General features: G+C 39.6%; 1 protein-coding gene across 50 annotated transcripts in view; it reads right to left on the minus strand.

Moving 5' to 3' along the window:
- Positions 1–25,375, minus strand: part of si:ch211-266g18.10 (titin) — a 149,038-nt gene that overhangs the window by 107,767 nt on the left and 15,896 nt on the right. For 46 of the 50 annotated variants that reach the window (XM_031830508.1, XM_031830522.1, XM_031830510.1 and 43 more), the window contains exons 2-13: positions 24,017–24,226; positions 23,776–23,859; positions 23,588–23,680; positions 22,885–23,028; positions 22,658–22,756; positions 22,450–22,569; positions 21,809–21,928; positions 20,906–20,956; positions 20,690–20,716; positions 13,789–14,058; positions 12,667–13,635; positions 3,894–4,565 (exon numbers count right to left, since the gene is read on the minus strand). In XM_031830508.1, coding sequence (XP_031686368.1) covers positions 3,894–4,565; positions 12,667–13,635; positions 13,789–14,058; positions 20,690–20,716; positions 20,906–20,956; positions 21,809–21,928; positions 22,450–22,569; positions 22,658–22,756; positions 22,885–23,028; positions 23,588–23,680; positions 23,776–23,859; positions 24,017–24,226 — 2,859 coding nt within the window. The remainder of the gene's footprint in view (positions 1–3,893; positions 4,566–12,666; positions 13,636–13,788; positions 14,059–20,689; positions 20,717–20,905; positions 20,957–21,808; positions 21,929–22,449; positions 22,570–22,657; positions 22,757–22,884; positions 23,029–23,587; positions 23,681–23,775; positions 23,860–24,016; positions 24,227–25,375) is intronic. The other 4 variants (XM_031830529.1, XM_031830528.1, XM_031830481.1 and 1 more) reach the window with 3 other exon arrangements.

The raw sequence follows: 25,375 nt of genomic DNA on the forward strand, positions 1-25,375 counted from the left end.
AATTATGCAGTGAATAATCCACCAACAGGTTTCTGTGCCAATGCACCACACAACCAATTAACAAAGCACACCAACTTCGGCACATCAATATGGTTTGCAATTTCAACACCAGAATAAATAAACAATGAAAATCTCGACAAACCGAAAATACATCCCTCCTTACTTTATAGGCCTACCCTGTATTGAATGCTTGGCTTGACAATCTCCTAATGTCATTAAACTTTTTGGTGTGATGTAACAGATGTCTCTTTCCATTCATCAAATGGCCTATGCACAGTTTGGATTGATTGATTTTATTTGTCAGTAAAAAAACAAATTTCTATATATATCTATATATATATAGATATATAGATATAGATATATATAGATATAGATATATATATAGATATCTATATATATAGATATACACTTTTTGGTGTGTTGTAACAGATGTCTCTTTCCATTCATCAAATGGCCTATGCACAGTTTGGATTGATTGATTTTATTTGTCAGTAAAAAAACAAATGTCTATATATATATATATATATATAAATATATATAGATATATATAGATATATAGATATCTATATATATAGATATATATACACTTTTTGGTGTGTTGTAACAGATGTCTCTTTCCATTCATCAAATGGCCTATGCACAGTTTGGATTGATTGATTTTATTTGTCAGTAAAAAAACACATATCATATATATATATATATATAAATAAAAGGTGTTTCGTGGGGTTTAGGTCAGGGCTCTGTATATCTATCTATATATATATATATATATATATATGCAGAAGTATGTGGACAGCCCTTCAACTTAGTGGATATGCTGTATAAAAGTGTATAAAATCGAGCACACAGCCATGCAATTTCCATAGACAAACATTGTTAGTAGAATGGCCGTACTGAAGAGCTCAATGACATTCAACGTGGCACCATCACAGGATGCCACCTTTCCAACAAATCAGTTCGGCAAATTTCTACCCTGCTACAGCTACCTCGGTCAACTGTAAGTGCTGTTATTGTGAAGTGGAAGCAACAACGACTCAGGCACGAAGTGGTAGGCCACACAAGCTCATAAAACGGTATCACCGAGGGCTGAAGCACATAGCGTGTACAAATTGTCTGTCCTCAGGTGCAACACTCACTACCTAACGTCAGCACAAGAACAGTTTGTCAGGAACTTCATGAAATGGGTTTCCTTGGTCGAGCAGCCGTGTATAAGCCTAAGATCACCATGCGCAATGCCAAGCGTCGTCTGGAGGGGTGTAAACCTCACCACCAGTGATGAATCACGCTTCACCATCTGGCAGTGCGACGGACGAATCTGAGTTTGGCGGATGCCAGGAGAACGCTACGTGCCCGAATGCATAGTGCCAACTCTAAAGTTTGGTGGAGGAGGAATAATGATCAAGGGCTGTTTTTCATGGTTTGAGCTAGGCCCCTTAGTTCCAGTGAATGGGAATCTTAATGCTACAGCTTACAATGACATTCTAGACTATTCTGTGCTTCCAACATCGTGGCAATAGTTTGGGGAATGCCCTTTCCCGTTTCAGCATGACAACTTATTTTTTTCCTTCGATCAGTGTGGATGAACAGAGCCCTGACCTAAACCCCACGAAACACCTTTGGGATGAATTGGAATGCCGACTGCAAGCCAGGCCTAATCGCCCAATATCAATGCCCAACCTCAGTAATGCTCAGGGCTGAATGGAAGCAATTCCCCACAGCAATGTTCCAACATCTAGTGGAAAGCCTTCCCAAAAGAGTGACGGCTGTTGTAGCATCAAAGCGGGGAACAACTCCATATTAATGTCCATGATTTTGAAATGAGATGTTCGACGAGCAGGTGTCCACTTATTTTTGGTCAGTGTACATATACACTGAGTGTACAAGCCATGGTATTTCCATGACATAGACTGACCAGGTGAATCAAGGTGAAAGCTATGATCCCTTATTGATGTCACTTGTTAAATCCACTTCAAATCAGTGTAAATGAAGAGGAGGAGACAGGTTTAAAGATGGATTTTTAACCTTGAGACATGGATTGTGTATGTGTGCCATTCAGAGGGTGATTGGGCAAGACCAAAGATTTACAGTAAGTACCTTTAACCTTTGTAGGTGCCAGGGCACACCAGTTTCAGTGTGTCAAGAAGTGCAACACTGCTGGGTTTTTCAAGCTCAACAGTTTCCCGTATGTATCAAGAATGGTCCACCACCCAAAGGACATCCAGCCAACTTAACACAACTGTGGAAAGCATTGGAGTCAACATGGGCCAGCATCCCTGTGGAACACATTCGACACCTTGTAGAGTCCGTGCCCCGACTAATTGTGACTGTTCTGAGGAAATATATTAGGATGTTTTGTGCACTTAGTGTACACACAGTACAAAGAGTTTTAAAAGTGATTGCACTATTAAGTCTGGTACTTATTTCCATTGTGATACATATATTTTTTTTATACATAAATAGTTACAAAAAATGCTCAATTTCCATTCAATTTGCGACAGATTTTCATGTGAATATTCAAAAATCTGCCCATTTTCCCATCAGAGTTGTATTTCCATCCAATTGAATTGTTGCGGATAAAAGTCTGCGCTTATGTAAATAATTATTGCACATAAAAACAACTTTTAGGTTAAATTCCCATGTACCGAATAAAAAATACAAGTTAAATGCATTTCCATTGCATATGTGTGGTATGATTGTTAGTTAGCCTATTGCAGATCTGGGCAATTGATCCACCTACCGGGGTGGCAGGTAGCCTAATGGTTAGTGTTGGGCCATTCATCGAAAGGTTGCTAGGTTGAATCCCTGAGCTGACAAGGTAAAAATCAGTTGTTCTGCCCCTGAATAAGGCAGTTAATAACCCACTGTTCCTAGGCTGTCATTGTAAATAATAATTTGTTCTTATTAACTGACTTGCCTAGTTAAAATTAAAAGAGCAAATGTAAACCAGGGGAAAATGCACTACCCTTCCCTGTGCCCAATAATAAATAAAAAACACACAACCCTCCCCAAAGCATCAAAAATAAGTTTGACAACCTTCCCCTATTTTGGACCACCCAAGTAAATTTCTGTCCCTTTCTCAAAGCTTCCAGGCCTTCCACTCCTCTTACAGTGACACTGGTCTGCTGGGCATCTACATTGTCACTGACAAACACCACATCGACGACATGATGCACTGGTCACAGAATTCTCTCATATGCAGATAACATCTATGCTGGCTGGGTAGCATACAGGTTTTTACCAAATGTTCGAAAAAGGCCCAATTCACAAAATATATTGTGTCAAATCCAGTAGATGGTAAAGTAGCCCACTTACACAAAGGGTTCCAGAAAGAGACTGTTTTCAACATACTGTTAATCAATCAATTGTATCTATTTGTCAATTTTATAATTTGTTTGCCTCAACAAAAAGAGATGGAATAACTTAGGCAGTACGGAAAGTAGATATTGGACTAAGCCTTGAGGGGGCTTAGTTCAATAGGCTCAAGGCTTAGTCCAATATCTTCTTTCCATACCGAAATGTATATAATAAGCTTCTGTTCTAAATAAAAAGGCTACAGACAAGTAATCAAAGCCACCAACCACTGGAGTCCCCTATGTCAGTCATCCCATTTATGTCAGTTGTCCCAAGTCCTGCAAGTCATTACAGAATATAAGTGCTAGATGTAGGTGTGCAATTTAGAGAATTGAAAATCATGTAGTGTACAGATGACTCCTCATGAAGGTATTATCTCAAATCATTAGTCATATTGCATAGGCCCTAATGTACTACATTGCTGCTAAATAAGAATAAATACTTGTTTAATATAGCTAATAGAAAGATAAATAAGTTATGCTAACCATTCTACAGAAAGTTAAGAAGATAAGTGGTGAAAATACATGTGTTAGTATTAATACCTCTGGCACATTGGATGTCTTTGTCTTGGTCATCTTTATCCTCGTGCTCCCCATCATCTTTAAGGTGGGCCTTCGATCCCAGTCTTTTAAACATCTTAAAGGGAATTGGAACATGTATCTTCCGTTTGACACCAGCTTTCTTGCTCTCACTGTTGTTGTTGTTTTCATCATCATCATCATCATCATCAATGATTTCAGAGTAATCTCCATCAGTATCAGGAAGTTGCGCCATTTCTTCAATGTCAGCCACTACATCAAGAACATCAAGCTTTACAGCTCCACTGACATCAATATATTCATATTCATCAATTGACTGTTTCAACTCCTCGTTTTCTTCCTCATCTTTTACATAATCTTCATGATCTTCATCACCAAGTTCAATACTGGCATTAGATCCCACTTCTCGAAACAACTGGTTTTGGATCGGCACATTTATTTTGGTGGTGTATGTCTTGGCTCCAACTGAACTGTCTTCATTGTCAATGTCTTCTCCATCTTCAACATCTTGATCTTTGACGTCATGGGTATCACCCTCCTCTTCATCTACTTCTAAGTGATGAACCTTCTCCTCTTTCTCTATCTTCTTTTCTTTCCCCTCCTCCTCGCGGCCATCAACATTGATTACCTCACCATCCATCGTTTGTTCATGGTCAAGTTCTTCAACATCTCCACCTACATGTGTGACGTAATGGTAACAAATTAAGTTTTTCAAATCTTACATTATTTTCATTAGCAATTTAGGGGCGAGTGGTGGAAGTTGAGACAAATCTTACATTCAGCATCACTCAGTCAAGAGAAATATAGTATTCTTTCTAACAAAGATATCTACAGTGCCTTCGGAGAGAATTCAGACCCCTTGACATTTTCACATTTTGTTACGTTACAGCCCTATTCTAAAATGTATTAAATCTTCTTTTTTTTTTACATCAAACTACACACAATACCCCATAATGACAAAGCAAAAACAAGTTGACATTTTTGCTAATTTATGAAAAATAAAAACTGAAATATCACATTTACATAAGTATTGAGACCATTTACTAAGTACTTTTTGAAGCACCATTGGCAGCGATTACAGCATCGATTCTTCTTGTGTATGACAATAAAAGCCTGGCACACCTGTATTTGGACAGTTTCTCCCCTTCTTCTCTGCAGATCCTCTCAAGCTCTGTCAGGTTGCTGCACCGCTATTTTCAGGTCTCTCCAGAGATGTTCGATTGGGTTCAAGTCCGGGCTTTGGCTGGGCCACACAAGGACATTCAGATACTTGGCCCATAGCCTCTCCTGCATTGTCTTGGCTGTGTGCTTAGGGTTGTTGTCCTGTTAGGTGAACCTTCACTCCAGTCTGAGGTCCTGAGCGCTCTGGAGCAGGTTTTCATCAAGGATCTCTCTGTACTTTGCTCCATTCATCTTTGCCTGACTAGACTCCCAGTCCCTGCCACTGAAAAATATCCCCACATTATGATGCTGCCACCACAATGCTTCACCGTAGGGATGGTGTCAGGTTTCCAACAGATGTGACGCTTGGCATTCAGGCCAAAGAGTTCAATCTTGGTTTAATCAGACCAGAGAATCTTGTTTCTCATGGTCTGAGAGTCTTTAGGTGCTTTTTGGCAAACTCCAAGTGGGCTGTCATGTGCCTTTAACTGAGGAGTGGCTCCATCTGGCCTGGCATAAAGGCCTGATTGGTGGAGTGCTGCAGAGATGGTTGTCCTTCTGGAATGTTCTCCCATCTCCACAGGGGAACTCTAGAGCTCATTCAGATTGACAATCGGGTTCCTGGTCACCTCCCTGACCAAGGCCCTTCTCCCCCGATTGCTCAGTTTTGCTGGGCGGCCTGCTCTAGGAAGAGTCTTGGTAGTTCCAAACTTCTTTCATTTAAAAAGGATGGAGGCCACTGTGTTCTTGGAGACCTTCAATGCGGCAGACATTTTATGGTACCCTTCCCCAGATGGACAATTCCTTCGACCTCATGGCTTAGTCTTTGCTCTGACATGCACTGTCAACTGTTGGACTTTATATATGTGTGCCTTTCCAAATCATGTCCAAGTTGTAGAAACGTCTCAATGATGATCTTTGAAAACAGGATACACATGAGCTAAATTTTGAGTGTCATATCAAAGGGTCTGAATACTTATGTAAATGAGGTATTTCTGTTTTACATTTTTTCTAAGTTAACAAACATCTCTAAAAATCTGTTTTCGCTTTGTCATTATGGGGTATTTTGTGGAGATTTCTGAGATTTGTATTTTATTTAAATCCATAACATAACAAAATGTGAAAAATGTCAAGGGGTCTGAATACTTTTCGAAGGCAATTTACATATACACTGAGTATACAAAACATTAAGAACAGGTGAATCCAGCTTTAATCCCTTCTTGATGTCACATGCTAAATCCACTTTAATCAATGTAGATCAGTGGATCCCAAACTTTTTATAGTCCCATACCCCTTTAAACAGTCAACCTTTAGCTGCGTACCCCCTCTAGCACCAGTGTCAGAGCACTCTCCAATGTTTTTTTGCCATCATTGTAAGCCTGCCACCCACACATTATACGATACATCTATTTAACATAAGAATGAGTGTGAGTTTTTGTCACAACCCGGCTCATAGGAAGTATAATATCGTACTTTTTGGAGAAATGTTCTCTGGTTTGATGAAACAAAAATAGAACTGTTTGGCCATAATGACCATCATTATGATTTGAGGAAAAAGGGGGGACTTTGCAAGACAAAGAACACCATCCCAACCATGAAGCACGGGGGTGGCAGCATCATGTTGTGGGGGTGCTTTGCTGCAGGAGGGACTGGTGCACTTCACAAAGTAGATGGCATCATGAGACAGGAAAATTATATGGATATATTGAAGCAGCATCTCAAGACATCAGTCAGGAAGTTATAAAGCTTGGTTGCAAATGGGTCTTTCAAATGGACAATGACACCAAGCATACTTCCAAAGTTGTGGCAAAATGGCTTAAGGACAACAAAGTCAAGGTTTCACAAATCCCTGACCTCAATCCTATAGACAACTTGTGGGCAGAACTGAAAAGCATATGCAAGCAAGTAGGCCTTACACACCTGACTGTCAGGAGGAATGGGCCAACATTCACCCAACTTATTGTGGGAAGCTTGTGGAAGGCTACCTGAAACATTTGACTCAAGTAAAAACATTTAAAGGCAACGCTACCAAATACTAATTGAGTGTAAACTTCTGACCCACTGGGAATGTGATGAAAGAAATAAAAGCTGAAATACATCATTCAACTATTATTCAACTAGACATTTCACATTCTTAAAATAAAGTGGTGATCCTAACTGATCTAAGATCATTTTTACTAGGATTAAATGTCAGGAATTGTGAAAAACTGAGCTTAAATGTATTTGGCTAAGGTGTATGTAAACTTCCAACTTCAACTGTAGGTAACTGGTTGCAAAGGGCAGCATGATTTGCCAAGGCAGGATAGTCTGAGCACAGCCCTATCCAGAAATATAGCAGTGGCTTCTGATTAAATTACATTTTCACAGAACCGCTTGTTGAAATTTTGTCGAGGCTCTCTTGTTCAGATATCGGTAAGTGGACTGGAGGCAGGGCATGAAAGGGAAACAAATCCAGTTGTTTGTGTCAACCATTTTGGGAAAGTACCTTTATAAATAATTTAAATGTGGAAAGATAATGATGAAATAATTCCACTCTGAAACCTTATAATTGTATGAAATTGATTAGAATCCTAAAATTATTAATCTGATGATGTGTGTAGTTTTAGTCAGAATTAGGGTAAAACAGTATAAACTGTGTAGTGGAAAAACACAGACTGTCTGAGCAAAATGCGGTGCCAACCTGGCTAGGCCTCTGAGAGATTTGGGAGAGGACAGGGAGTACTTCTCAAGGTCTCCCTTATCTTTGTCGGCTGGGTAGTGATACAGTATGTGTGTAGGATACCTACTGTTTGTGTGTGAAGGTATGTGCTAAGGAGCCAGTATAAAATGGATGGTTTTGTACAACGGGGGAGAACGCTCTCGTGAATACATTTTTTTACTATTGTAGCTGGGCCTCCGTCTGTTTCATTCAACCATAATCTTACAAACTCTGGGTTGCAGACTGAGTAGTTTAATTGAAGTGGTTTATGAACATTGAGAAAATAATTATCTTAACCACTTGAAGCTAGGGGGCACTATTTTTATGTTTGGAAAAATAACGTTCCCAAAGTAAACTGCCTATTTCTCAGGACCAGATAGAATATGCATATACAGTGGGGCAAAAAAGTATTTAGTCAGCCACCAATTGTGCAAGTTCTCCCACTTAAAAAGATGAGAGAGGCCTGTAATTTTCATCATAGGTACACTTCAACTATGACAGACAAAATGAGAGAAAAAAATCCTGAAAATCACATTGTAGGATTTTCAATGAATTTATTTGAATGATTTTTAATCAATTTAAATGTTGGTGGAAAATAAGTATTTGGTCAATAACAAAAGTTTCTCAATACTTTGTTATATACCCTTTGTTGGCAATGACAGAGGTCAAACGTTTTCTGTAAGTCTTCACAAGGTTCACACACACTGTTGCTGGTATTTTGGCATAGAATTCACTTGCTTGTATGCGAAGCAGTAATTGTTTCAAGACGTCTCCTGCCATGTCACTAATGCGTCGTGAAACAGTGTTTTTTGATTAATCTATTGTCTGTATAGTTTTTTGGGCCTTTTCCCCCAGCATTGTCCCAACCATATCTGCAGCAGCAGGAATAATGAAGTCCTCCACAATAGTATGGGGCTTGCCTGTCCTATCCACTCAGTAGCACACCATATAAGACACTTCTAGCCCCTTCTTATTAAATGGTATCTGTTGCTTTTCTACATGTCTTAGAAAAGGCACTACTCCCAATATAAGTGAACACCAAATCAATGTAGTTCTCATAATATTTGTGCCTCTTCGATGGTCCAACGTCCCTGTCTGTTGTTCGGCGCTTTCCTGGGTAAGGGGGCAGTAGCTCTTTGGCTGCATCGGATCCACAACTGTCAGTGTCCATGCTAGCTGGGCTAGCAACAAATGTAGAATTACTGATGCTAGCATTGGATGTGCTCATGGAAGCAGAACAACTTGTGTAGTCGACAGGTGCAGGTGTAGTACTGCTGGTAGTAGCAGTACTACCAGTAGAGCTGGTATGTGTCTCTATGGACGCAGGCCTTACTTTTTTTTAACCATTTATCCATTTTCGAGCAAACGGAATGAGCAGCAGCTACGTTTTGCTACATATAGACCGTTAGTAAAATTATCGCGAGAGAGTAGCGGTTAATGTGATTGGATGTTAATTATTTGACTAGGCGACCTGTATTTGTGTTGTTATTTAATTGTAATTTTGGCAGTGAAACTAGGCTATTCAGCCTATTTTTTTTTCAGTTTCCTCTGTGTTTCAGAAATAGTCCACCACCCAAAGGATATCCAGCCAACTTGACACAACTGTGGGAAACTTTGAAGTTAACATGGGACAGCATCCCTGTGGAATGCTTTCGACACCTTATATACCATGTCCTAATGAATTGAGGCAGTTCTGAGGGCAAAAATGGGGGCGGGGGCGTGTTCCTAATGTTTGGTATACTCAGTGTATTTCAGGATATTGTGTGTCCCTCAAAAAATTAGCAGTTTTGAAAACATAGCCCGTCCAAAAAAAGTGGCTTCTTGGCACAACTTACTCCGGCTATGGGACAGGGTTATTTGAGCCGCCTACAAATTTCTGGACTGAATAAAATATTACCACTACATTTTTTAATTGGGTCCATCTTTATTTCCCGAACAGAATTCAACGCAATCACTTTTTTGATATATACATTACCGGTCAAAAGTTTCAGAACACCTACTCATTCACGGGTTTTTATTTTTAAAAATATATTTTCTACATGGTAGAATAATAGTGAAGACATCAAAACTATGAAATAACACATATGGACTAAGGAAAAAAAGTGTTGAGATTCTTCAAATAGCCACCCTTTGCCTTGATGACAGCTTTGCACACTCTTGGCATTTTCTCAACCAGCTTCATGAGTTAGTCACCTGGAATGCATTTCAATTAACAGGTGTGCCTTCTTAAAAGTTAATTTGTGGAATGTCTTCCTTCTTAATGCATTGAGCCAATCAGTTGTGTTGTGACAAGGTGGGGGTGGGGGGGGTATACAGAAGGTAGCCCTATTTATTATTCAACAACCGCTGAATAGCATAGTTGTTCAATAAATTCAATAAATATTACTACAAATATTTATATTCATGAAATCACAAGTGCAATATAGGAAAACACAGCTTAGCCTTTTGTTAATCCACCTGTCGTGTCAGATTTTGAAATTATGCTTTACAGCGAAAGCAATCCAAGCGTTTGTGTAAGTTTATCGATCGCACGACAAAACATTAAGTACACTTGGTCACGAAAATCAGAAAAGCAATCATATTAATCATTTACCTTTGATGATCTTCAGATGTTTTCACTCACAAGACTCCCAGTTACACAACAAATGTTCCTTTTGTTCCATAAAGATTATTTTTATATCCAAAATACCTCAGTTTGTTTGTCACGTTATGTTCAGAAATCTACAGGAAAGAGCGGTCACAACAACGCAGACGAAAATTCCAAATAGTTTCCATAATGTCCACAGAAACATGTCAAACGTTTTTTATAATCAATCCTCAGGTTGTTTTTAAAATATATAACCGATAATATATCAACCGCAAATGTCTTTCACAGTAGGAGAGGGAAAAGCAATACCTATCCAAACTCTGTTGCCCGAGCAAAACTCATGTGACCACCATCGTTTTGGCTCATTTATTTCAAAATAAAAGCCTGAAACTATGTCTGAAGACTGTTGACACCTTGAGGAAGCGAATGGAAAAGGAATCTGGTTCTTATCCCTTTAAATCCAGCAAAGGATTGTCCATGGAACATGGAGTTTTCAAAATAGAAGCCACTTCCTGTTTTGATTTTCGTCAGGGTTTCACCTGTAATATCAGTTCTGTTATACTCACAGACAATATTTTAGAGTGTTTTCTATCCAATACTAATAATACTATGCATATATTAGCAACTGAGACTGAGGAACTGGCCATTTACAATGGGCACCTTTTCATCCAAGCTACTCAATACTGCCCCTGCAGCCATATTAAGACAAGAACTGGCTCTCATGAGGACCGCCACAGGAATGGAAGACCCAGAGTCACCTCTGCTGCAGAGGATAAGTTCATTAGAGTTACCAGCCTCAGAAATTGCAGCCCAAATAAATGCTTCACAGAGTTCAAGTTACAGACATATCTCAACATCAACTGTTCAGAGGAGACCGTGTGAATCAGGCCTTTATGGTCGGATTATTGCAAAGAATCCACTACTAAAGGACACCAATAAGAAAAAGAGACTTGCTTGGACCAATAAACACAAGCAATGGACATTAGACCGGTGGTAAGTTTTTCCTTTGGTCTGGAGTCCAAATTGGAGAATTTTGGTTCCAACCGCCGTATCTTTGTGAGGCACGGTGTGGCTGAACGGATGATCTCGGCATGTGTATTTCCCACCGTAAAGCATGGAGGAGGAAGTGTTATGGTGTGGGGGTGCTTTGCTGGTGACACCGTCTGTGATTTATTTATAATTCAAGGCACACTAAACCAGAATGGCTACCACAGCAGTCTGCAGCGATAAGCCATCCCATCTGGTTTGCGCATAGTGGGACTGTCATTTGTTTTTCAACAGGACAATGACTCAACACACCTCCAGGCTGTGTAAGGGCTATGTTACCAAGAAGGAGAGTGATGGAGTCCTGCATCAGATAACCTGGCTTACACAATCACCCGACCTCAACCAAATTGAGTTGGTTTTGGATGAGTCGGACCGCAGAGTGAAGAAAAAGCAGCCAACAAGTGCTCAGCATATGTGGGAACTCTTTCAAGAATGTTGGAAAAGCATTCCAAGTGAAGTTGGTTAAAAGAGAATGTCAAGAGTGCAAAGCTTTCATCAAGGCAAAAGATGGCTATTTGAAGAATCTGAAATGTTAAATATATTTTGATTCGTTTAACACTTTTTTTGGTTACTACATGATTCCATATGCGTTATTTCATAGTTTTGACGTCTTCACTACTACTCTACAATGTAGAAAATAGTAAAAAATAAAGAAAAAGCCTTGAATGAGCAGGTGTTCTAAAACTTTTGACCCGTTGTGTGTGTGTGTGTGTGTGTGTGTGTGTGTGTGTGTGTGTGTGTGTGTGTGTATATATATATATACGTATATATATATAATTTTAAGCATATTTTAACACAAGCTTAACACCTAACAAACACTGTACGTTTTTGATAACACCTTCAACATTGGCCAGGCCCTGGTGTTACCTCATATTCCAGCAATAATACTTCATTTTTCTCAACTTGCCATTGGCTCAACTTACCCATAGGCAAACATTTTGAATATATTAGCCCACACAAGGTACAAGGATGCACATTCATGCTAAATTTAAGACCTCATATTGAAGGGTATAGAGACTCCAACTGATGTGTAGAACAATCTTAAAATTCTCTACTTTGGTTTAGATACAAGCATCATGACTAACACAATACATTGATTTGACTTGGTGAAAATCAATGTTTTAGGACTAGACACCTGGTTTCCTAGAAACAAGGGGTGACTCAACTTAACATTACACTCAATTTACCCCACTCTTCCCTACTTAGATATGTTTAATGATCATAATTTAAAATCTGATTTTGTACATTGGACATAATATTATATTTTAAATATTTCCAAATACCTTGTTGGTCTTTATCCATATCCTTAGGAAGTACCTCTCCAGCTCTTAGATGGGCCTTAGATCCCACTTTTGTAACCGTCTGTTTTTGGATTCGCACATTTATTTTGGGGGTGTATGTCTTGGCCCCCGCTGAACTGTCCTCATCGTCAATGTCTTCTCCATTTCCAACCTCTTGATCTTTGACATCAAGGTCATCTGTATCATGATTGTCCTTATCAGCTTCATATTCTTCTTGATCATCGTCACTAACAACTTCATCTTTAATTTCAAGGTCACTGTGATCATTTTTATTCCCATCATCAATGTCTTCCTCTGCATCCTCCTCTTCCTCCTCTCCATCATCTTCATGATGTTCATCACCAACTTCAATACTGGCCCTAGATCCCACTTTTCTGACCATCTGTTTTTGGATCCGCACATTTATTTTGGAGGCGTATGTCTTGGTCCCCTCTGAACTGTCCTCATCGTCAATGTCTTCTCCATGTTCAACCTCTTGATCTTTGACATCAAGGTAATCTGTGTCATGATTTTCCTCATCAGCTTCAGCTTCTTCATGATCATCATCAACAACAACTTGATCTTTAGTGTCAATGTCACTGTGATCATCATGTTTATACTCATCATGAATGTCTTCCTCTGCCTCCTCCTCTCCATCATATTCATGATGTTCATCACCAACTTCAATATTGGCCCTAGATTCCACTTTTCTAACCATCGTTTTTTGAATCTGCACATTTCTTTTGGTGGTGTATGTCATGGCTCCCTTTGAACTGTTTTCATTGTAAATGCCTTCATCTTCAACACCATGATCTTTGACGTCAACCTCATGGGTATCACCCTCCTCCTCCTCATCTAACTCTAAGTGATGATCCTTCTCTTTCACCTCTTCTTTCTCCCCCTCCTTGCTAACATCCATGATTTCTTCATCGTCCATTGTTTGTTCATGGTCAAGCTCTTCAACATCACAATCTACATCAGTGATGTAATGGCAACAAATTAACATATTTTCCCTGTCTTGAATTAACTTTAATAGCTATTTACTTTGATATGATGACTACCCTATCATAAATGAAAATCACATTTTGGACATCGTAGCTAATGATATGAAATATTTCCAAATACCTTGTTGGTCTTCATCCATATCCTTAGGAAGTACCTCTCCAGCTCTTGGGTGGGCCTTAGATCCCATGACTCTAACCATCTGTTTTTGGATCCACAACTTTTTTGGGGTGGTGTATTTCTTCACCCCCTCTGAACTGTCATCAGTACTGTCCTTGTCTCCCTGCTCTTCTTCAGCCTCTTTGACAGCATCATCCTTCTCCGCCACAACTGGAGTGACGCGTATTTCAGGTGCAGGGTCGCCGTCCTTTGTAGTGCCTATCAATTCTGCAACTGTGTCACCAAGCCACTTTGTCTTTATTATTGACTTTACCATCTCCACATCTCATTAGCATTCATCAGAGGTGAGTTGGTGCAGATGCAAACACGCAAACATTAAGACACTGACAGAGTTATGGAAATTAAAATGGCAACACATTCCAACATTCGTCATATTCATACAAGATACACCACATGCTGCACTCTGATTGGCTGATTTCCTGTTTTATCTAGCCTGCAATTATATTCAATTGACACATTTTTATCTAAATGGTTGTGTTGACTGTATCATTTGTTGCATAGATGAAAACTGTTCCAGACATAACATCTCTAAGCAGTCATCCATTAAATCCCAATTGAAATACGATGCCAACTGTTTAACTTTTCCTTGATGGAATGTAGACACCTATTTACTTTAACCAGTAGTGAACATTTGAATTGCAACATTTAGTCCGTGGTCAGTCAAACAGATAATGCAGAAACAATGCAAGAGCGGTACAAGACAACATGGAAGAAGAGAATGCATCTCCTAAACCAATATATTTCCATTTCAGAGGCACCTCATGCTTTACAAACTTCAGTAAATCAAATAATTGATAGGGGAACAATATGAACACAAATAAGGATGAATGAATACATGAAAACAGAAACACAAACTGTTACAACGAAGGAACTGTCAGTGTGTGTATTTACAATTTGAATGGGGAAATACAATGCAGTCAGTCACCAATTCCAAAACCACAATGACATTTTAGTTCAGACATTTATTTAATTATTACTAAAGCCCTAATATGATGAGCATGAAATATTAACATTTTCCCATGAAACATAATTATTGTCCCATTAGTAGTACATGCATTAACTAAAAGTATTCATACCCGTGACTTATTCCACATTTTGTTGTGTTACAGCCTGATTTCAAAATAAAAATCTCACCCATCTACACACAATACCCCGTGACGAATATATTTTTTAAGGTTAGCACATTTATCGAAAATGAAACACAGAAATAGCTAATTTACATAAGTAGCCACACCCCTGAGTCAATACATTGCAGAAGCACATTTGGCAGCAATTACAGCTTTGAGTCGTCTTGGGTATGTCTGTATCAGCTTTACACATCTGGAATTGGGGATTTTCTTAAGCTCTGTCAAGTTAGATGGGGAGTGGTGGTGAACAATATTCTTCAAGTCTTTCCACTGATTTTCAGTGGGATTCCAAGTCTGTGTTTTGGCTGGGCCACTCAAAAACTTTCACATTCTTGTTCTGAAGCCATTCCATCATTGCTTTGGCTGTATGCTTGGGGTAATTGTTCTCAAGAAACAGCACTTTGCGCTCAAGCCAAAGAGTTCAATTTGTGTCTCAGCAGACCACAGAATCTTTTGCCTTAAGCTCTCTCAAGTATCTTTTCGCAAACTCCTGACGTGCTGTCATGTGCCTTTTTCTCAGAAGTGGCAACATTTAGTCAGTGGTCAGACGGAAGTCTACCCACTCTCCTGTAAAGCTCAGATTGGTGAAGTGCTGTAGAGACCGTTGTCCTTCTGGCATGTTCTCCCATCTCAGTCTAGGAACTCTCTAGTTCTGTCAGCGTAGTCATTGGGTTCTTGGTCACCTCCCTGACCAAGGTCCTTCTTGCCTGGTTTCTCAGTTTGGTCGGACGGCCAGCTCTAGGCAGAGCCTGGGTAGTTCCATATTTTTTCAATTTCCCAATGATGGACACCACTATGCTTTTGGAAACGTTCAACACTAGAAATGTTTTATACCCTTCTCCAGATATAATTATATCTCAGAGATCATCGGAAAGTTCCTTGGGCTTGATGGTATAGTTTCTGCTCTGACATGCACTGTCAACTGTGGGAAATGATATAGACAGGTGTGTTTCTTTCTAAGGTTGCAATCGAATCCCCGAGATGACAAGGTAAAAATATGTTGTTCTGCCCCTGAGCAAATCAAATCAAATGTTTTTATATAGCCCTTCTTACATCAGCTGATATCTCAAAGTGCTGTACATAAACCCAGCCTAAAACCGCAAACAGCAAGCAATGCAGGTGTAGAAGCACGATGGCTAGGAAAAACTCCATAGAAAGGCCAAAACCTAGGAAGAAACCTAGAGTGGAACCAGGCTATGAGGGGTGGCCAGTCCTCTTCTGGCTGTGCCGGGTGGAGATTATAACAGAACATGGCCAAGATGTTCAAATGTTCATTAATGACCAGAATGGTCAAATAATAATAATCACAGTAGTTGTCGAGGGTGCAGCAAGTCAGTAACTCAGGAGTAAATGTCAGTTGGCTTTTCATAGCCGATCATTAAGAGTATCTCTACCACTCCTGCTGTCTCTAGAGAGTTGAAAACAGCAGGTCTGGGACAGGTAGCACATCCGGTGAACAGGTCAGGGTTCCATAGCCGCAAGTTGTAGTGACATCTAAAAAATTATCAAAAGAAAATGGATGCACCTCAGCTCAATTTGGAGTGTCATAGCAAAGGGGTGTGAATACTAATGTCAATTAGTTATTTCTGTATTTCATTTTCAATACATTTGCTACGAATCGTACTACACCGGCTCTGACATTGGACGGATGTGGCAGGGCTTGCAAACCATTACAGACTACAAAAGGAAGCACAGCAGAGAGCTGCCCAGTGACACGAGCCGAGCAGACGAGCTAAACTACTTCTTTGCTTGCTTCAAGGCAAATAACACTGAAACTTGAATGAGAGCACCAGCTGTTCCAGAAGACTGTGTGATCACGCTCTCCGCAGCCAATGTGAGTAAGACCTTTCAACAGCTCAACATTCACAAGGCTGCAGGGCCAGACAGATTATCAGGACGTGTACTGCGAACTGGCAAGTGTCTTCACTGACATTTTCAACCTCTCCCTGTCCGAGTCTCTAATACCAACATGTTTTAAGCAGACCACCATAGTGCCTGTGCCCAAGAACACTAAGGTAACCTGCCTAAATGACTACCGACCCATAGCACTCATGTCTGTAGCCATGAAGTGCTTTAAAAGGCAGGTCATGGCTCACATCAATACCATTATCCCAGAAATCCCAGATCCACTCCAATGTGCATACCGCCCCAACAGATCCTCACATGATTCAATCTCTATGGCACTCCACACTGCCCTTTCCCACCTGGACAAAAGGAACATCCGCTACACTAATCCTCAACACAGGGGCCCCTCAGTGGTGCGTGCTCAGTCCCCTCCTGTACTCCATGTTCACTCATGACTGAACGGCCAGGCACGAATCCAACACCATCATTAAGTTTGCCGATGACACAACAATGGTAGTAGGCCTGATCACTGACAATGATGAGACAGCCTATATGGAGGAGGTCAGAGACCTGGCCGTGTGGTGCCAGGACAACAACCTCTTCCTCAACGTGATCAAGACAAAGGAGATGATTGTGGACTACAGGAAAAAGAGGACCGAGCACGCCCCCATTCTCATCGACTGGGCTGCAGTGGCTGAGGTTGAGAGCTTCAAGTTCCTTGGTGTCCACATCACCAACAAACTAACATGGTCCAAGCACACCAAGACAGTCGTGAATTGGGCACGACAAAACCTATTCCCCCTCAGGAGAATGAAAATATTTGGCATGGGTCCGCAGATCCTCAAAAGGTTCTACAGCTGCACCATCGAGAGCATCCTGACTGGTTTCATCACTGCCTGGTATGGCAACTGCTCGGCCTCCGACCACAAGGTACTACAAAGTGTAGTGGCAATGAGCCAGTACATCAATGGGGCCAAGCTTCCTGCCATCCAGGACCTCTATACCAGGCAGTGTCAGAGGAAGGCCCTAGAAATTGTCAAAGACATCCAGCCACCCTAGTCATAGACTATTCTCTCTGCTACCGCAAGGCAACCAGTCCTGGAGTGCCAAGTCTAGGTCCAAGAGGCTTCTAAACAGCTTCTAACCCCAAGCCATAATGCTCCTGAACTTCTAATCAAATGGCTACCCAGACTATTTGCATTGCCCCCCTCTTTTACCCTGCTGCTACTCTCTGTTGTTAGCATCTATGCATAGTCACTTTAATAACTCTACCTACATGTACATACTACCTCAACTAACTGGTGCCCCCGCACATTAACTCTGTACCGGTAACCCCCTGTAAGTCTTGCTATTGTTATTTTACTGCTGCTCTTTAATTACTTGTCACTTTTATTTCTTATTCTTATCCGTATTTCTTTCAAACTGTATTGTTGTTTAGGGGCTCGTAAGTTAGCATTTCACTGTAAGGTCTACACCTGTTCTATTCGGTGCATGTAACTAATACAATTTGATTTGATATGATTTTTTAAAATGACTAAAAACATGTTTTCACTTTGTCATTATGGGGTATTGTGTGTACTGTAGATGCAACTGTTTGGGATCTGACCATAAGGCGCCACAGAGGGTAGTGCGTATGGCCCAGCAGATCATTGGGACCAAGCTTCCTGCCATCCAGGACCTATAAACTAGGTTATGCCAGAGGCCCAAAAAATTGTCAAAGACTCCAGTCACCCAAGTCATAGACTGTTCTCTCTGCTACCGCACGGCAAGTGGTATCAGTGCACCAAGTCTAGGACCAAAAGGATTCTTAACAGCTTCTACTACCAAGGCATAAGACTGCTGAACAATTAATCAAATGGCCACCATTTTTTCCTGCCCCGGTACCCCCTGTATATAGCCTCATTATTGTTATAGATTTTTCTTGTGTTACCTTTTAAAAAACTTTTGTTTATTTAGTAAATATTTTCTTAACTCTGTTTCTTGAACTGCGTTGTTGGTTAAGGGCTTGTAAGTAAGTATTTCACAGTAAGGTCCTGTTGTATTCGACGCATGTGACAAATACAATTTGATTTGAGATGGGTGAGAAGAAAACACATTTTGAATTCAGGCTGTAACAAAACAAAATGGGGAGTAAGTCAAGGGGTATGCATATACATTCTGAAGGCACTATGCAAAATTAGATTATGAAATAGTGAAAAAAAAAGGTTCACGCCACCGAGCATTATTACAACTCAGTAACCACATTTCCATCCAAGTCATACTGTCTAAAAAAATGTATCATGACAGCTATGATGGAAACAGGAAATTTTTAGGTGTCTATAAAATGAAATATGTGAGAAATGGCGATGGAAACTAATGGTGGCAAAATTGCAAATTATGTTATAATACTTGTATTACATATCAAATGGTTGTTTTATTCGACATAATAGAGTATTCTTATAGCTATTGTGTGGATGGGCCTATGGGAGATAACACTGACAAAGGAGATGTACAATGTCTTTGGGTGATAAAACCTAACGAGCATACCAGGGCACGAGCTAATGTTTCTGTTCCATATGGTACCAGAGATAGATGGTTCCAGTTTGAAGTTTGGCGGGCCAGTCACTGGTCTATACAATGAAAACTTTCATACAAATCTTAACCTTGTGACCCATTCTATATGTCTGTTGTTCATCATGTAGGTTGAAAGGGGTGTATCTTTACTATAAAAGATCTCAGTAGCATTTGTGTCGCCGCTCTCAACGAATCATCAGAGACGGTGGTGATTCGTTGACAAGCCATTTCTATTAAAAAGCTATCACTATTAAATATTTCGTTTAAGTAGAACTCTGACTTGTGTGATAACTTGTCTCTCCTTATTTGATAGTAAATGAACCACCACAAAACGCCTTTATGCACAAATATTGATATTATTGATGTATTGATATAATATTGATATTGATATAATAACCATCGTATCAGAGTAACGGTGTGTTGTCCTCCTCCCATTGCGACTCGGGAAACCATACAGTTTATTAGGCTCAACATGAAACTAGTTATGATGAACTTCACAGGGTGGTGAATGTGCACTGTGATGTTGATGCGCCCTTCCAATGAATATCGAGGGCCTTATTCTGGTGACATGATGATCGATGCTTGACTGCTGTTTGAAAAATACTAATATTCTCCCTCTTATCCATAGTAATCTCATCATGCTTGGCTAGAGTGCATGTGTCAAGACAAGAGTAGGAACATTTGCTATTCAACGCAAACATGTTTTGTGAAGAAACTATCGGTATAGTTGAAAATGCAATGGAAACATGTTGAACTTTAGATTTTTAATTTTAATTTTGTGTGCACTACATCACGCACCGATTTTTTTCTTATGCGGATTCTCGTGTATTGACATGAAAATCTGTCACCAATTAGGTGGAAACCAATGTAGTGTCAGAATGTTACATATACAAATCCATTTTGCAAGGCAACAATGATTAGTACAGGCAGCCACACCTTTGCACACTGAATGAGATTGGCTGATTTTAACACGGGAGACCGAGATTTTCAAATTGTCTCAACTATTGCCATGGATGATACAAAACAAAAATATTCTGTAGATCATTTTGTAATGAGGAAAATCTTGTAACTGATCACATTCAAAAATATTATGTGACAACCTCAGTCACCCCTTATAACATATAATACAACTAGATTTACACAACCGAACAAACAAAACAAAAACATTTCAAGTCATCAAACAACATCACACCACATGAAAGCAGAATTCCACAGCCGGATCAAATGAGTTAACAATTGATGAAACTCTACATTTGTTACTCTATTAACATCATCCTTTGGTAGTGGTGACAATTGGTGTACGAACGATTGTTACATACCTTTTCCCAGGGGTGGCAAAAACTGTCCTAGGATTGGAAGTAGGAAAAACATTGATTTGATTGAAAATCTATTGATGAAATGAAAGGGAAGAGATTTCATCAAACAACCTAATAGTAAATCTACAGTATCGTGAGCGTTTGCTTAAAAATCAACCTCAACAAATTCTAAGAGAGTTTGGTAATTATTAACTAACTGAGAAATGAACAAAAACCAACCTTTCTTCCTTATCACATGCATCACAGATGCTGGTATAGTACTAGGTTCATCTACACCCAAAAGAAAACAGACATGTAGGAGTCAATATCTTGAAACATACGTGTTATTCCTAATTTTATATATGTAAATCATGTGCTTATGTAAAGAGATTTGCATACATTTGAGTTACTTGAGCAGATAACAAGTAGGGAAATAGTGTAAGGAAATAGACTGAGTGTACAAAACATTAGGAACACCTTTTGCCCTCAGAACAGCCTAAATTCGCCAGTGCATGTACATGGTGTCGAAAGCATTCCACAGAGATGCTGGCCCATGTTGACACCAATGCTTCCCACAGTTGTGCCAAGTTGGCTGGATGTCCTTTGGGTGGTGGACCATTCTTGACACACACAGGAAAATGTTGAGTGTGAAAACCCATTAGCATTGCAGTTCTTGACACACTCAAACCAGTGCTCCTGGCACATACTACCATATCCCGTTCAAAGGCACTTCAATATTTTGTCTTGCCCATTCACCCTCTGAATGGCTTAAGGATTAAAAATCCTTCTTGAAATTGTTTCCTCCCCTTCATCAACACTGATTGAAGTGGATTTAACAGGTGACATCAGTAAGGAATCATAGCTTCATATGAATTCACCTGATCAGTCTATGTCATGGAAAGAGTTCCTAATGTTTTGTACACTCGGTGTATAGCCAGAACAGTATCATGAATGAGATGGTACGTTATTGATGTCAGGCCCAAAATGATTAGCACCCTTGATAAATAATACAAATACTGAGCAATCTTTATCAATGGTGCCAATAATGTTGGACCTGACTGTGTCACATGTCACATTATCTATGTCCTATTATTGTTCCTATGTCATAGAATGCATATGATGGTCACACATAACCAGGTATACCTTTATCATCCATAAGCATGTTGGACAGATAATCCATGAACATGTTTTTCCCATCTGCAATCTCAAGCACTGCATCTGAGACCACTTTCATAGGGTCAAAGTTCATCTCAGGAATGACCCCTAAAGACACAAAAAGACCATTAGCTGGTGGTGTTCCATTAGGATATGAAAAGAAGAATTGGATTGAAAGAACTGGATCTTTGAAGGATACGTTTTTTTCTTCATCATCCTAATATTAAGTTCAGTGGTGGTCTTGTGTTCCCAGACACACCATGAACCAAGAATGGCTAGAGGCTAGGCTTGTTCAATGGTAACTGCCAAGACATGACATACAGTAACACACCTTAATAGCAATTGAATAAGCAAATTCATACATTATTATTACTGTTCTCTGAAAATACCCACTAATACAGGGGTGTCAAACTCATTCCATGGAGGGCCGAGTGTCTGCAGGGTTTTGGTTTTTCCTTTCAATTAAGACCTAGGCAACCAGGTGAGGGGAGTTCCTTACTAATGAGTGACCTTAATTCATCAATGAAGTACAAAGGTGGAGCGAAAAACCCGCAGACATTTCCGTGGAATGAGTTTGACATGTGCTCTAATACAAGCTACTTGCTAAGCTTGTTGCTATTTATAAGTACCTTGATCACCTATTAGCAAGTTGGAGACATAGTCCACAAGCATGTTCTTCTGCTCAATGATAATCCCAAATATTCTTCTGAGAACCAGTATGGGATCGATGTTCACTTCTTGAGGGATACCTGTTCATAGGAGAGGTGAACAGAAAATTCTGATTATCCATGCATTGATTAACTATTTTGCAGTAAATTGCTCTACAGAAGTGTATACCTGGCAGCAGGTCCCAAATGTAGGTTCCAGTAGAACTTGTACAGTCCTTGATAACATGCACTATGTCTTCTGCATTGATGTTCCCTGCATGGATAAGGGCTGAGCATAGAAGAAAATATGGAGAGCTCATCACATGTATTAAGGACATTTACTTTTTATCAATACCAACAAAGAAATAAAATAATATTTATAGAAAATAATGTTATGTAATAACAATGTGGACATACCCTGCAAGATATCCAATATGGCATCCAATAGAACACAGAGTGTGCCTTGTATGTAACCCACGACTCCACATATAGAGTTATTGGTGACATTGAACACACCTCTGCCAATAATCACCGGGTCAACGTAGCTCAGGTAAAAGTTTCCTGAGAAAATAAACATTTTCAAACATGTCATATTAATTTATTAGTTCAATGTAGTAATATCTAAATAGTTGCAGAAGTTAGGTGTATTTTGGTGTTTTAAATTAATACAGGTGGGGGGGCATAGATTACTAATTATTGCACAGCACTTGACATGAATGTGTAGGTGGATCTACGGAAAAATCACAAAGCCTATAAATATAAATTATTTTATTCTATTTATTTATTTATACATTTTTATTCTATTTATAATCAGGTTGTGCAACTTTTCTATTAGCATTTTGAATGATTGAACATGGCATATAATGTTGGAATTAAATACAGATTTTCAGAAGAGTTGTGTTTTTGTGATGTATTTCTGTGATAGGAAGTTACAAGTACTAATCAATATTGCAGTGCAAAGTCAAGTACAGTGCAATATCATTAATCTGTGTTGCTTGGAATCCCGGCCTAATGCTCATTAATGTAAAGAAACAAAAAAACAAAATTAACCTCCCCCAAAAAATTCCCCAAAAATGGCAAGAACATAAGACCCCTTTAACACCATTGGGCATCCTTATACCGTCATCATCAGAGAGGAAGTCCACAAATAAGTCTTTTACATCTTTGACAGCATTCATGTGGTCCAGACTCAAATGAGGAGCAAATGCACATTCTGAGGACACAGTAAGAAAATGTATATTGCTTTACACAGTTTTTAAATTGGACAGGATTCTGCGTAAAAATATTACAAGATATATATATAGCTACCTTGAGCCTTATAGAACATGTTGGACATTCCCTCTACTGCATCATTAACAGCTTTCATGGGATCCAAAACTACATCTTGAATGTCTGCAAAAAAGCATTGTGAAAAACATTGGGAACTAGGGTTAGGGTAAGGGTTTGGGAAAAAAAAATATATATACTGTTTAACATGAAATATGTTCCAATATTTTCAAACTAATGGTCTCCATAAGACTTAACAAATGTCAAAGAAAGATAGACTTACCAGTGACCCCTTTATATTCTACAACATCAAACATCATGAAGCCTGCAGTAATCCAGGAGAGAAGGAGGCTAATAGTCACCACTAACTCTACAGAAAAGGTTAGTTTCTTGAGTATTCCAACCCCTTGGGCCTTAGGAGGGGATGATGGGGGCACCACGTTCCCATTCAGCCCATCGGCTACAGCAGCTGAGATGGACTCCACCGCTGCACCTGGAAGCATGAGAAAGCTTTAAATTGCTGCCAGTAATGCATGATCGTCATACTTACTCTATACTAGTGATTCATCTTGGGGCTGAGTGAGGAGTAGCAATTCAACAAATCAGGTAGCTATTATGTCAGTGATATTTCCTATTATAGTAGTGATATCTTTAAATATGCCACAAAGCTTGGAATATGTACACGTCCTGTTAAGTGCATGGCAGTATAATGGTTTTCAATACCCAGTTAACACAAATAAATACAACACAAATAGTTTGACATTCAATAGGTTATTTACTGGCCTCTAGACAGATAAATCCTCAGGTATTTTTGGTACCCTTATTATACAATCTAAAAGAAAAATGCTACTAGTATTATTCCTCAGCTGTCATAAGACAGCTTTAGCCACATGTTTGTTGTGGTTAATAAGTCTAAGGCCCCATCCAGACAGGGACGGACCTCAGTGATGCCAGTGATTCAGATGTGCAAAGTTGACTCAGTCAACTTCTGGGGTTGCTGCAGAGGAGGTCAAAGGGAGGTGGATGTAGTTGATGGTTTTTAGCGTTACCTATTCTGGGGCGGTGCCAGAACCAGTTGGACGGGCATTTGATTTCCATATGGGACCATGTTTCTTCATGGGTGGTCCCGTAATAAAAAAAATGCTTTTATCGTAAAGCCATAATTTAACTGTAAATATGTATTACCAACTCATCTTGGGTATGTCTATCAGCTTTCCACATGTGGATTTGGGGATTTTCTCCTTTTCTCAATCTCTGTTAAATGTGACCCTTTTCAGGAAGCTAGGCATATGTCACAAGTCACAGGAGAGACTTTTTATCATTTTTATGTGCCTTTATAACAAAGTTGTATGCCATCTGTAAATGTGAATACAAATGTTAAATGATGAGCCTTGTTTGTTAAGCCACAGAAAAGGACAACAACCTTCCCACTAACCATGATTGGCTGAGATAATGAGTGGGCTGGGCATGCTGAGAGAGGAGTTTGGATTGGTTTGGCATATACAGGTATGAAGGCTTCTGTCTGTTTGAGCTGGTCAGTCTGTGTTGGTAATCCTGTCGAACACGGCTTTAAAAAAGTAGTGGTGCTGCATAAGTGTTGCTCTCCACTTTCTGGGGGATCGAGTTTTGAAATCAGTGGAAT

This window comes from Oncorhynchus kisutch, linkage group LG8 (assembly GCF_002021735.2).
Source record: "Oncorhynchus kisutch isolate 150728-3 linkage group LG8, Okis_V2, whole genome shotgun sequence".
NCBI lineage: Eukaryota > Metazoa > Chordata > Actinopteri > Salmoniformes > Salmonidae > Oncorhynchus > Oncorhynchus kisutch.